Source organism: Lepus europaeus, chromosome 19 (assembly GCF_033115175.1).
Source record: "Lepus europaeus isolate LE1 chromosome 19, mLepTim1.pri, whole genome shotgun sequence".
Classification (NCBI taxonomy): Eukaryota; Metazoa; Chordata; class Mammalia; order Lagomorpha; family Leporidae; genus Lepus; species Lepus europaeus.
Window position 1 is genome coordinate 38,340,986 of NC_084845.1, and position 13,447 is coordinate 38,354,432.

The window sequence follows — 13,447 nt, forward strand, 5'->3', positions numbered from 1 at the left end:
TGGGCCAGGCCAAAGCTGGGAGCCAGGAGCTCAGTCTAGGTCTCCCGCGACAGGGAAGCAATCACTTGAGCCATCTCCACTGCCTGCCAGGGTCCACACTGGCCGGAAGCCAGCGTCAGGAGCTGGGAGTTGAACCCAGGCACTAGAGAGCGTATTTCCATATGGCATTATTCCCTACGTGGATACACAGACACCTGGTCCAAGGTTTGGGGGCTTCGTTCAGGATGTGTTTTCTTTTACGAGTTTTGTTCACTGTTGGTTCCAGAATCCTACAAGGAACCAAGAAGTGAGAAGTTAAAATGAAGTGTCTTTGGGATCCTGAAAGCGAGCCTGCACTCAGTTACAGGACAGGACATGGGTTTGGTGGGGCAGGACACCTGGAGGGCATAGACCTTCGCCGCCCTAAAAGAGTTCTTCGTCTTCGTTCCAGGGGGTCAGAATGGCTTCAACATTCCTCAGGTCACCCCCTGCCCGGAAGTCGGAGAATACTTGAAGATGTCTCTGGAGGACCTGCATTCCTTGGACTCGAGAAGAATCCAGGGCTGTGCGCGAAGGCTTCTGTGTGACGCCTACATGTGCATGTACCAGAGTCCCACCATGAGCCTGTACAAGTGACTGCCCAGGGGAAGACCCCAGCACACGCTGCACGTCGCATCTCCCCGGAGCTGGCCGTTGTGCTGAGCGTCCATTGCCGGCAATGGATGTCCGCGTGGTGGTGACCTCTCCGAACGGAGTCCTGCGTTCCAAAACACATTGCTTTTGTGTTACTGAAGTATTTAATAAGAAGCATTTTGCACTCTAGAAAGTATGTTTGTGTTGGTTTTTTAAGAAGTCTAAATGAAGTTATTAATACCTGAAGCTTTAAGTTAAGTGCATTGATCATACGATATTTTTGGAAGCATACAATTTTAATTGTGACAGTTTCAAACCTCTTTAGTCCATTGAGAATGTAAATAAATGTGTCTTCTTTATGGACCAACAATATGAAATCATTTTTCCTTTGCAGCTAACGGTTGCCTGGAGGGAGAAATAGTTTGATTTTATTCAGAGCCTAACTTTCAGTCAAGTTATTCACGATGTGCTGAGTTTGATTTGTTGCTTCTTTCCTAGATAGCGCTGGCCCCTGCATGTCTGCAGCCTGCTGACTTTCTGTGTTTCTGCAGTCGTGGTCAGGAAATACTTAGATTCCCCTCCTGTGTGCTGTGTTCTCTTCGTCCTGGTTTTGAGATAAGTGAGTGCTTCTGTCCTAAAATGTCCCTTTCTGATGTAACTGTCCTGGAGGATGGGGGTGCACGGCCGGCGGAGCTCTTGGGTCCGTGCGTGCGTGCGGTGACTGGCTGCTCTCAGCGTTTCTGATGTCGAGGCTCCGTGTCAGGCAGTTGGGCTCAGCACCCTTTATGAAAAGACTGGAGCAATAAGCACATATTATGTTCCTAAACAAATAGTCCATAACAATTAATTCGGTGTATAGAGTGATGTATTAAGATTTTCCTGAAAGATGTGCTGGAGTTTTCAAACCTGTGCAGAACTGAAGTTGGGTTAGCCGGCCGCTACCTTTACTAGAATCAGGTTGGATTCATCTGAGATCATGGCCCCTAAGAATCGGATATTTTATTGAAATGCTAGTAGCAGCTTCATCCTCCTTCAGATTAATTAAGCAGAAGATGGTCGCTTCCCTTGTGTGTGTGTAGGGCGTGGAGCAGAACCACAGACTATCAGTGTCAGTGCCGTGCGGTGTTGATTCTCTGGGTGTTGTTTTGTGCTGTTGTCGTCTTTCTGGACTGACTTCCTGAACTTGCAGAAAGACAGGAAAAATGTCCTGTGCACCTGGCGTACAACTTCCTAAATCGGGAATGTCCACGAAGGCGGAAAGAATCTTCACGAACCCTGCAGTTAGTGTTTCAGAGGTACTTCTACGCCTTGGTCTCATCAGTCCATTTTACTGATATTTATTAGCTTATGAACCATAATGAGGCACCAAAATGCACCTTGTGATTTTTCCAGTTTGGCAGTGTAAAATTGCATACAGTTCACAAGGGTTTGTGCTGTGAAATGCTTCGGTTGGGGTGGCGAGGGGATTATGGGGCGGGCATTGAGGCTGAGGGGCCGTCTGGAAGTCCCCATGTACTATGTGTTGAGTAAAGCCCAGGCTGAGTGAGCTCCTCAGTGTGCTTTTAAGAGATTGGAGGAATGAGTAGGAGTCTGAGTACAGGTTTAACATTAGAGGGAGGAGGAGACAGCGGTCCTTCTTTCCGGAAATGGCAACAGTACAACCTGAGACTTGAACTGACTGTGCGGGTGTGTGCATGGTTTCCGAGGTCCGTCACAACTTCTGATGCCATTGCAGGTGGGGCTTTCTGCCCTGACTACCAGGGGCAGAGAGCGCTCAGTGGCGGGTGCCGAGGGCCAGCTCTGGGGCTTCCTTCCCTTGCTCCCGAGTGCCACAGGCCAGCCAGGAACCTCCTCACCCCAGCTGGCCCTGTGGCCCCCACTGTTCCTGCAGAGCCTCGTTTGTCAGGTGGGGTGTTGTCAGGCCCGGGCTGCGTGGCACAGGTGGACACTGTCCCTGCCAGTTGATTTCTTTTTCTGCCTTAAATTTTCTTTAGTATTTTCCTGTTGGGTTTTTAAATGTTTTGCTTATTTTTTTCGCCTTATATCTAGAATCAAGATGACAGTATAGTAGAATTATCTTATTTATATTTTGGTTCATGATTCATAGCTACAAATAGATAATATCACAAGACATGTTTCCCCTGCTCCAACTAAATACACGTATGTATGTGTGTTTATATATATAGATATATGGAGAGAGAGAGAGAAAGAGAGAGAGAGAGAACAAACCACGTTGTACTGTAGAGACTAGATATGTCCAGTTCCTCACTATCAGCTTTATAAAGGAGTTTGACCCACCCATAAAAGAATGTTTTATAAGACTGGGAAAACATGTTGAAAACCAAGACAAACAGTAATCGGTATAGTTTGTTACAGTTGTTAAGGTTTTCTTCTGAGAATAGTTGAGGATTTTTATAGTTTCTATTTACCAAATGTTATAGGTAAATGGCCAAGTTCTTCCTGTTCCTCCTTTTTTTTTCCCATGTAATTTGAGAACAAGGAGAGAGAGTTTAATAATTGATGTAGTGCCAACCCAATTCCTGGTTTATTGTCATAAACTCAGCACTCCCCGCCCCTTTGTGGGAGCTCAGTGTCAGGACAGATAAATCTGCATCTACACGGATGATCATGGGTGGAGATGCGAGGGGAGAATACAGTGTCCGTCCTCAGCTGAGCGGCGCCACTGCGTGTGTGCTGGGTGCCTAGGAACTCCAGCAGGTCTGGAGGAAGCTGGGGAGGCCGTGGAGCTGACAGAACGGTGCGGGGGTAGGGGGAGGCTGAGGGGCCGAGACCTGGGTCTGGCCCTGTGTCTGTCTCCTGTTCTGCAGCCTTAGGCAGCATCTTGACTTCCTGTGCTTTCCTTTCCTCTTTGATGTAACAAGGGAGTTGGACTATTGAGCTGAATAGATGAAAGAATGCGAATTCTTGGGCCTCCAGCCGTGCCTGGTGAATCTGACTGTTCCTGCAGGGACCTGGGGACTGTTAGTGCAAAGCTCACTTAATGTGAAAGGCAGAGAGAGAGAGAGAATCTTCTATCTGCTGGTTTAATCCCCAAATAGCCACAGTGGCCAGAGCTGTGCCGATCTGAAACCAGGAGCCAGGAGCTTCTTCCAGGTCTCCCACACTGGTGCAGGGGCTCAAGGACTTGGGCCATCTTCTGCTTTCCCAGGCCATAGCAGAGAGCTGGTTTGGAAGTGGAGCAGCTGGGACTTGAACCAGCGCCCGTATGGAATGCCAGCACTGCTGGTGGCGGCTTATCCGTACAACTCTGGCCCCGTGTTGTTGTGTTAATCATTCCACATAATTGGGCAATTGGCTGTTTCTCACATTGTTTATCTTGTGCACGTGTGGATTTATGTAGGAGATGCATCTTAGTAAATAGACCTGAACCTGCTGCTCCCTAGCGGTGTCTGGAGCACAGGTACATCTTTTTTTTGAACACTTTCCTTCCAATTGGATTTCATTAGGGGAAATTGAGGCTGTAGGAGCCGAATAAATAGAAAAAATTCTCATGCAAAATTAAAGGGAAAATATCCCATTATTGTCATTTGCTACTTTATGATGAAAATTTAAAAATGATATGGGAGAATTTTCCTCTGGGGTGGCAGGCTTCTCATCATAAAGGGTGTCCTTGGGAAAGTCACCGGTCCGGTGGCGTGCTATGAAAAAGAAGGGCACCTTCTCTTGGGATTGGTGACATGAACAGTGCATCCACAACTCTCTCTTTTATTTATTAATTTTTTTAAGATTTATTTATTCCTTTGAAAGGCAGAGTTACAGAGAGGCAGAGAGAGAGAGGCCTTCCATCTGCTCGCTCATTCCCCCAGTGGCTGGAGCTGTGCTGATCTAAAGTCAACAGCAAGGAGCTTCCTCTGGGTCTCCCACGTGGTGTAGGGGCCCAAGTCCTTGGGCCATCTTCTACTCCTTTCCCAAGCCACAGCAGAGAGCTGGATGGGAAGTGGAGCAGCCAGGACTCGAACTGGCACCCACACAGAATGCCAGCATTGCAGGTGGAGGCTTTACCTGCTATGCCACAGTGCCAGCCCCCATAACTCTCTTATGATGGTTATTTTTGTTATTTATTTGAAAGGCAGTGTGACAGAGGTATAAGGGGTGGGGGTTTGGGATATAGGGAGAGAGACAGGGAGAGCTATCTTTCTTCTTCTGATTCACTCCCTAAATGGCTGCAACAGCCAGGGCTGGGCCAGACCAAAGCCACAAGCCAGGAACTCCACTTGGGTCTTCTACATGGTTGGCAGGAACCCAAGGACTTGGGCCATTATCTGATGCCTCCCAGGAACGTTCTCGGGGAGCTGGGTTGGAAGTGGAGGTGGGACTTGATCCCAGGCACTTCCATACGAGACATGGGTGTCCCAAGCGGTGGCTTAACCTGCTGCATCACAGTGCCCCCACCCGCACAGTTCTCCCTTGATGCAAAGAATACTTGAGTTCTCCAAAGCGAGTAGTGCGTGAAAGAGAAGAGGGGATGTTAAAATGGAAACTAGCGTGCAAGAGAGGCTGGGAGAACAAAGGTGTGGGCCGAGCCCGCTTGTGCAGGTGTGCGTGGGGCCGTGTGGACCAGGGTGCTCTCTCTCTCTCTCTCAGGCCCTTATGCCGTGGTTCTCCTTTGAGACAGCTTTCTGGGTGAAGGCTTTTCCTCTTACTCTAGACCCTGGGGCAGCTGAATGGTTTCTCTAGTGTCGGAAGGCAGTGGGACTGGTATCAACAGATGTGACCGAGGACAGTGAGAAAGCGGGAAGGAAACAGCTTCCTCTTTGAGTCCTAGTCAACAGCAGTGTTGGTAGCCAGGCCGCTCCAGAACCCTGCAGCCCTTCCCAGCCCTCTGTCTTGGCAGTGAGGGCGATTCTGTGTCACCACACTCTCATTGCTGGGCATCACACATCACAGAGGTCAGGGAGGAGGGCCAGCCCCGCAGCTTCCAGCCTAACCCTCCTGGACCGGAACTCCCGGCCGCTTCCACTGTGCAGGGATCCTGGAGTGCTTGTGCTGGAGGCTCCGCTGTTCTGGGTTGTCGTATAAAAGGAGCTGGTACTGAGGGCTCGGGAGCCCGGACGGGCTCGGCATCACAGACATTTCTGTGATGAGACAGCCACGTTGGCGACTTCCCAGGGAAGTCGAGCTGTATGTAGGCGCTCCGAGCAGAGGAGCACTTGTTGTACTGAATTTCCCAGTCCTGGTATCGCGGTGAATATTTTTAAATTTTTTTTTTTGCCTGAAGAACATCCTATATTTATGAAAACATTCTCAATACACCACAGAAAATATCCCTTTACTATCAGATTCCTCTGATTTAGCCTTAATTTTGTTAAATTTTTTTAGAGATGAATGAAATGCTGCTGTGGAAAGAAATGTACTCTGTACTATTTCTTGTGTCATTAAAATGAGATTTTTATGGTTCCTTTTCCTTGATTTCTTTGGAGAAGGGGTTATGGGGAAGCCGGGGTTGGGTCTCTACAGCTTCGCGAGTGCAAGTGTTTGCTGTGGGAACCTGTCCCCAGGGCACCTGTGTCTTTGTCAGCCCCCTGCCCTCGATACAGTCGCTTCGGAAAACCTCACACCGGTGTCTCGGCTCAGGCGGGCGTCCATGGCACCCCGTGGTTCTGCGTGGTTTCGCCATGGAGCTTGGGGTTTCCCAGTGTCTCAGCTGTGCCCACAGGAAGCTGCTCCTGTCTGCCTCCCGTGGCCAGTTGGAAGCCTGGCACAGAGCCGTGCGTGCGCTGCAGGGCAGTGGGTCCCGGCACCACCAGTGCGTTGTGTCTCCGTGACCCTGCGTGCACTGACCTGCGTCCTGTTCTCTCAGGTCACAGGTAGGACAAACGCTCCCCAGAAACAACGTGGAGTTCCAGGTAGCACAGCTGGGATGGTCTGAGCTGCTAAAACTGGAGGTAATAGTACAGTCGAGAATGTGTCCAAAGAATCCACCCAACCCACAGCTGAGTGAGCTCGTGGAGAACCACGCGTGCCGTTTTCACACCAGTCAGATTGTCCTTGCAGATTCAAGGGGAGGCTTGCCTGGGTATCCATTCTTCCTGATTGCTCTGGGGCTACTCATGTGACCAGGATGGTGCATCTCAGAGTCCTTCAAGAAGCTCATGGGGAAAGGCCATTGAAAACTAAGTTGATTGGGGTGCAAACGTGTTCGCATTAATGTGCTCAGTTTGTTTCTAACATGCAGTCTCCATGAGCTTTTTCAAGACCCCTCAGATGCGTGTCTGTCTGTGGATCTGTGTGGTGAGGTGAGAATGAGTCCCGGGCAGGAGGTCTGACCTGGCTGAGAGGGTCCGCCGTCCCCACCCTACGCTTTTTGGGGGACCTGGCTTGCACAGTGTCCCTCATAATCCCCCAAACAGGGGCGCATTGCTAGAGCAGAGCATCTCGCTCCCGCCTGCATGCTGGATTCATGCAGGAGGTGGTGAGGGTGCCAGTGCCGGGACCCACCCAGGCCCCCCAGGCCTGCTGGACTCAGGGAAGATGGGGCTGGGCAAGTGGGAATTGTCAGAGCTCTCTACAGAGTCCAGTATGCAGCTAGCGCTGGGAACCGCCTGTCAGCATGGATGGTGTTTTCTTTTTAAGACTGATTTATTTAAAATTTGGGGGGTAGGGAGAAAGAGTGAGCTTCGATCTGCTGGTTCACTCCCCAAGTGGCCCCAACGGCCGGAGCTGGGCTGGTCCGAATCCTAAGAGCCAGGAGCTAGGAGCTTCATCTGGGTCTCCCAGGTGGGTGCAGGGGCCCAAGCACTTGGGCCGTCTTCTGCTGTTCTCCTGGGTGCATTAGTGAGGCGCTGGACCAGAAGTGGAACAGTCAGGACTTGAACCATCACCCATATGGGCTGCTGGCATCACAAGGCGGTAGCTTAACCTGCTGCGCCACAGCCACATCGTCAGCTCCAGGATGGCGGGATTTTATGAATAGAGCTTTCTGCTCCAGGAAGGACTGTAGGCGTGGTCAAGCCCCAAGGGTGTGGGGTGGGGTGAGGAGAAGCCACTGGAAAGGGTTTGGGTCTTGAGAAAGAGCCTTGGAAGTATGCAATCAATGTGTTGTGCAAGAAGGGGGGAGGGGGTGGAATTGGAAGCATGGAAGCATGCTGGAAGATTTTCTGTTTGAAGAGGACTTGAATCAAGATACCCTGAAAGGGGCCTGAAGAAAATGCTGCTCTCTGTTTAGGGACTGTCCCAAAGTGCCGAGAGACTTCAGATGTCGTTAATGAAAGCAAGAGGAGACCCTGCAGGCTGACCAGGGGAGAGAGCGAAGGAGTGGGGGAAGGGACTCTTGTGTCTTTTTTTTAAAAAAAAATTATTTATTTTCTGTTTAAGATTTAATTTATTATTATTTATTTGAAAGGCAGAATTACAGGGGGGTGGGGGAAGAGACAGAGAGATCTTCTATCCACTGGTTCACTCTGCAAATGGCCATAAATAGCCAGAGCTGAGCTGATCTGAAGCCCGGAGCCAGGAGCTTCTTCTGTGTCTCCTACACAGGTGCAGGGGCCCATGCACGTGGGCCATCCTCTGCTGCTTTCCCAGATGTATTAGCAGGGAGCTGGATCGGAAGTGGAGCAGCTGGGACTCGAACCAGCACCCATATGGGAAGCTGGTGCCACAGGCAGTGACTTTACCCACTATGCTACTGTGCCAGCCCCAAAGATTTATTTATTTGAAAGGCAGAGAGAAAGAGAGAGAGAGAGAGAAAAAGGGAGAGGTTCCATCTGTTGGTTTACTCCTCAGATGGCTGAAACAGCAGGGGCTGGGGCCAGGCTGAAGCTGGGAGCCTGGAGCTGTTACCTGCATCTCACGTGGCTGCAGGGTCCCAAGTACTTGGACCATTTTCTACTGCCTTCATGGATGTATTAGCAGGGAGCTGGATCGAACGTGGAGCGGCCGGAACTCCAACCAGCACTCCAAGATCATGGGATGCTGCGTGGCAACAGGCGGCTTAACCCGCTGGACCTGAGGGACTGTGTTTTGGGGTCACCTTTTTGAGTCCCTCCTTGCACTGGGTTGTGCAGTCCGGTGGGCTGCCAGCTCTGGTGGACCGTTTTGTGGTGCTGAATTTTACTGGAGGGGGTTAGCAAAGACTGGACTGGATGTCATAAAACAGGACAGTTCTCCCAGCAGAGTGTGCGACACATGACAAAGGCACAGCGGAGATCTGCAGTTGGGATCCACTCCTTGGATCTAACCACTTCTCTTAGAGTGTCTGAAACCTCTGAAGTGCCCTGTCTCCAACCCCCGCTTCAGAAATCACACCCAAGTCTGCCTTGAATGGTGGCTTTTCCAAGGAAAGAGTTGCAAGTTACTCTGGGGTCTGGAGAGTGGGAGGGAGAGCAGCGTTGCCCCCGATGCCCCCAAGCCCCTCCCCATTTCACGAAGGATGGACAGTGACCTCCGAGGCCTAACCGCGGAGTTCCACTAGGTGGCAGGTGGGTGTCTCCCCAGTCTTTGCCAGCCCTGGGTGTGCTTGCTTATTGCACCTTCAAATCGGCTACAGTCCCGAAAGGCATGGTACGGCCATGTGCATATTTTAAGCAGAGGTGCACTTGACCGCTTCTGGCCATCTCTGTGAACTTGGACGGTTTTGTTCAGAGGTGGCCGCAAGCTTGTCCTGGTGGTGGCCCATTGTGGGGGGAGAGGGGGCGGGCTGCTGCAGGTGGGGCGTCTGTTCAGAGGCCACCCCCCGCCCAGAGGCCTTGCACAGCGTGTTAGGCAGTGGTGTGCTTAACATGGGTGGGGCGAGGGGGGAGCGCAGGGCAGCCCCTGACTTGCCTCAGCTGATAGCCACGTGGACCTGGGGGCTGCACGGTGGATTCACACACAGCTGTTGAAGCACTCGCACCCACAGGTAGACAGCAGTACTGGAGCACAGAGCAGGGCTGAGCGAGGGGCAGCACGGGTCCAAGCCCAGTTCACCAGGACTTCGGTAACGGACATCTCACAGGAACACAGTCCCTCCCATCCATTCACGTGTCTATGGCTGCTGTTCTAGGGTCACGATGCCAGCGCCGAATAATTGTGGCAGAAACCTTATAACCCGCAAGCCTCAAATGGTTACTCTCTGGCCGTTTCCAGAAAAATCTTGCTTGCCCCCAGCACAGATAGCTGTAAAATGTGAAGTAATTGGGAAGTGATGATTTTTTGAACATTTAATACCTTTGCTTCAAATCCAACCTTTTAGCCGTGCGTTCACATAATGCAATAATGCATGCATTTAGGAGCTGCCTCTCAACAATCCTGAAAACTGAGCAGCCGGCTCTCGGGAGCCTCGGGGCAGCTCTGACGGCTGGCATCCTAGCCGGTGCACCTGCAGGCCCCTCGTCTCCCCGCAGCGCTGCTCCCGGCCTCGAGGCAGGGGCTTGCTGTGGCTCCAGTGCCTGGCACAAGGCAGGTCTCCCCCACGGGCCGGGTGGGAGCAGGCACTTTCTGCCCTGCCCGCACTGAGGCCTCCCCATTCACCATTGTTGGTATGGCCAGAATGTGCGCCCTGTCCCCCCTTTCTTCTGAGAAAGCACAAGAGGCCCCAGTCTCTGGTGCCCACATAACGTCTCCTCTCTTCCCCCTGGGCTTTCCATGGACTTGAGACGAAAGCGTGTCCTTGAAGTGCCTGCCTGGCACCAGGGACCACGTACGCAGCAGCAGTGGCAACGGCAGCGTGGCAGTCACGCACTCGCCGCAGCTCGCTAATCTGGCCCGGACACCTCTGTCCGCCTCCACCATCAGGCCACCCTCTCCCGCCTCCGGGTTGCTCTCTGCAAGGTTCACTCGGGCCGCGGGTCCTGCTGCGTGCAGCTCTGCCATCTTGTGGCCATCACAGGTTATGGCAGTGCCCGATTCCTTAGCTCCCCAGGTTGGGGAAGGAGCAGGTGGTTTTTGCACGCAGACGTGATGAGCAAATTGCATTAACACCTGGGAGGCTTGCGGCGTCCTCTGTGATATCTCAGGGCATTTGGTCAGTGGAGGGCATTTCTGCGTATGACTGTCCTCTCTCACAATCGGCCCGGCCCTCTCTCTGCCGCTCCGCCTAGCTGGAGCCCGCATCTCACACAATTCAGGGTGGGCCAGTGCCATCTGCTGGGCGAATGCCGTAAGGGCGGTTGTGCGCCAGGGAAGATTTCAAATCCGCAGCCTTCTGTAAGGACAACAGGTAGGTGCGAGGCCTGGGCTGTCACACCCCCGAGGGGCGGGGTAGGCCCGGTCGTCGCTTCTCGGTTCTGCAGCTCACGTTAGCAGGGTCCCACTGTGCAAATCAGCCACGCTCTCGTCAACCCTGGCTTCCGATTGTCCAGGGAGCTTTAGGAATGCAGGCTGGGAGGCCGGGCGCAACCCTGCAGCACCAAACCTGGAATCTGCATTTTGTTTTCAGAATGACTGATTTGAGGGGCGGGGTTCAATCCCCCAAATGCCTGCCACAGTCGGAGCTGCACCAAGCTGGAACTAGGAGCCAGGAACTGCATCTGGGTGTCCCAGGGGGGTGGCAGGGGCCCAAGCCCTGGAGCTGTCACCTGCTGCCCCCCCTCCCACGGTCGGGAGAGAGCCAGGACCAGAACACAGGCGCTCTGACGGGGGATGAGGCCTCCCAAGGGGCCCCCTGGCCCCTACGTCCGAGGCCAGCCCCCCCAACCTGAGCATTTCTGGTGGCATCTGTGTCTGATGTGAGCACAGGCCCCTCCCTCACCTCCCACTTCTGCCGCTGTGGGTTCTGCTGAGCCCCGCACAGCTGACGCCGGGGCCCCGGGAAGAGCAAAGGAACCCCCAGGCCACCCCACGGCACCAGCTGCCTTGGCGGGCTGTCCGCCGCGGAACGTTCTGTGCCCATCCTGTTCTGGTTGCCAGCATGCGCCTCTACCCGTGCCCTCCTTCCAGCCATGGCCACCTTCTCCCCTACCTCCAGTGCAAGCCCACCGAGGAGGGAGGTGAGCTGGGCCGGGGGGGGGGGGCTGTCGGTGTCCATGGCAACCACCCCGTGCATGGCGTGGGTCCCCTGTCACTCCAGGGTCTCAGGAGCCCGGGAGCCTTGAGGTCGGGTGCTCTGCAGACAGTGTCCTGTCTCAGGGTCTCAGCCCCAACAGAGCAGGGACGCTGCTCACGGCCAGGTCCCCGTGTCCTCCTAGAGGCCCTGGGACCGAGTCACAGCGGTGCTGGCTTGGGTGCTCGTCACTCTGCGCTCACTGGCCCCAGTTTATCTGTGGGGTGTCCTCCCCATGGCTCTGGGGCTTCCAGGCCTCCTGGGGCCGGGCAGGCAGCCTGAGCAAAGGACGAGGCTGTGCGAGACACAGGCCCTGGGTCTCATGTTTTCAAGCCAAAGTGGAAGCTTCCTAGTGAAGGGAGCGTGCCTAGTGTGTAAACTTCCGGCTTTTTGAACAAGACAAAACTATAAGGTAGCAACCCGTGATCCTGGGCTCCATGTTCGGCGCCGCCACTCCGAGAGCGAACCTTCCTTTTGGCTGGTGGTGGCGGTGGCTGGGGGGAAGCTTGGGCTGTGCCGCGTGTCGCCGCCCCAGCATGCCAGCTGTCATGTCACCGGCACTTGCTGGGACGATCACCTTCCTCTCGGGGCGCCGGGGTTGGCAGATGAATTTTTGATCGGGGTTGCTGTTGAATAAGTTGACTGTCATGAACATCAGGGCAGAGGGCGCCGGCACTGTGTCTTTAAGTGTTCCAATTAATTATGGGTTTAATTAGCATACATCGAGAGCAGCCCTGGGAAATAATACTTCATGGGTTACAGATGTCTGGCAGCTGTAACATGCAGGGGGACCCCGAGCTGGGGTAGAGATAGTTATTAATAAATTACACCTATTGTAGAGACCCTTATTTATACAAATTAGCGGGGGATATGGAATCAACTTTAACTGTATAATTTATAATAATTGATTTCATTTTGACTGACCACGAGTCGCTTACCAAATTCCCTTGGAAGAAAAATTGCTCTATTAGGGTAAGTTTAATCCTAAACATAGCTAATGAATCCTATTACTTTAAGGTCATATTTGAAGCTTTTGTTAATTGTCAGAACCATTTTAAATTGATTAGAGTTAAATTAAATCAATGTAATGTTTAGAAAAACAATATTTCTAATGGATGAGGCCGGGCTGACCTCGAATAAACATATTTATCAACCGATTCTTGGGGACGAGAAGGGGAACAGCTGGGCCCATACTTCACATTTGTCTATAATATGTGAAATGTCACCAGGCAATTCGTTATGTCAGGTAATGAATGGCGAGCGGGGCCTCCCCTCTGGCAGCTGGGGCGGATGAGATGGAATGTTCCGGACCAGAGCGGAGGCTGCTCACCTCCACGTGGCCTCCCTTCCCTCCCATCCCCTTCCCAGAGGCTCACCTGGCCCCCTCCCCAGCCCCGTGCCCCTCACCTGCCCCGACCCCGCTGTTTTCGATTGGGACACCCAGGCCTGTCCCCAGGGGCTGGGGTGCTGCCCGGCCTCCTGGTCTCCACCTGCTTGTCCTCACCGCCCCTCCAGAGCCACTTAGGGGTCACTGCCTCAGGGAAGCCTTTCCTTGACCCATAGACGCCACAAAGCGCCCCAAGGATGGGCTCTTGGGACAGCGTGAGGACGGCTGCAGCTGTCACTTCACACCCCCGGGACGATTTCCTGGTCGTGTGGCCCCCACACCAGGGGTACGCTCCTCAGTGGTGGCCGCCCTCTGCGGCTGCTTAGGGCGGGGTCTCAGATTCTGGTCTCTATTGGGCACGCCAGGAAGACTGGCAGAGTGGCTGAAGGAGTGAGGGTGGCGAGCCACTGGCCACATCCAGGCTAGAGGGAGAGGGTGACAGTCACCACTTTCTGCCCACCCCCAAC

The 13,447-nt window shown here is 53.2% G+C and overlaps 1 protein-coding gene across 4 annotated transcripts in view; it reads left to right on the top strand.

The window, feature by feature from the left end:
- CYLD (CYLD lysine 63 deubiquitinase) overlaps positions 1-6,031 on the top strand; it is a 67,029-nt gene extending 60,998 nt beyond the window's left edge. For all 4 annotated transcript variants that reach the window (XM_062176066.1, XM_062176064.1, XM_062176068.1 and 1 more), the window contains one exon: positions 431-6,031. In XM_062176066.1, the coding sequence (XP_062032050.1) occupies positions 431-615 (185 nt within the window). In that variant the 3' untranslated portion in view covers positions 616-6,031. The remainder of the gene's footprint in view (positions 1-430) is intronic.
- The last annotated feature ends 7,416 nt before the right edge of the window (positions 6,032-13,447 follow it).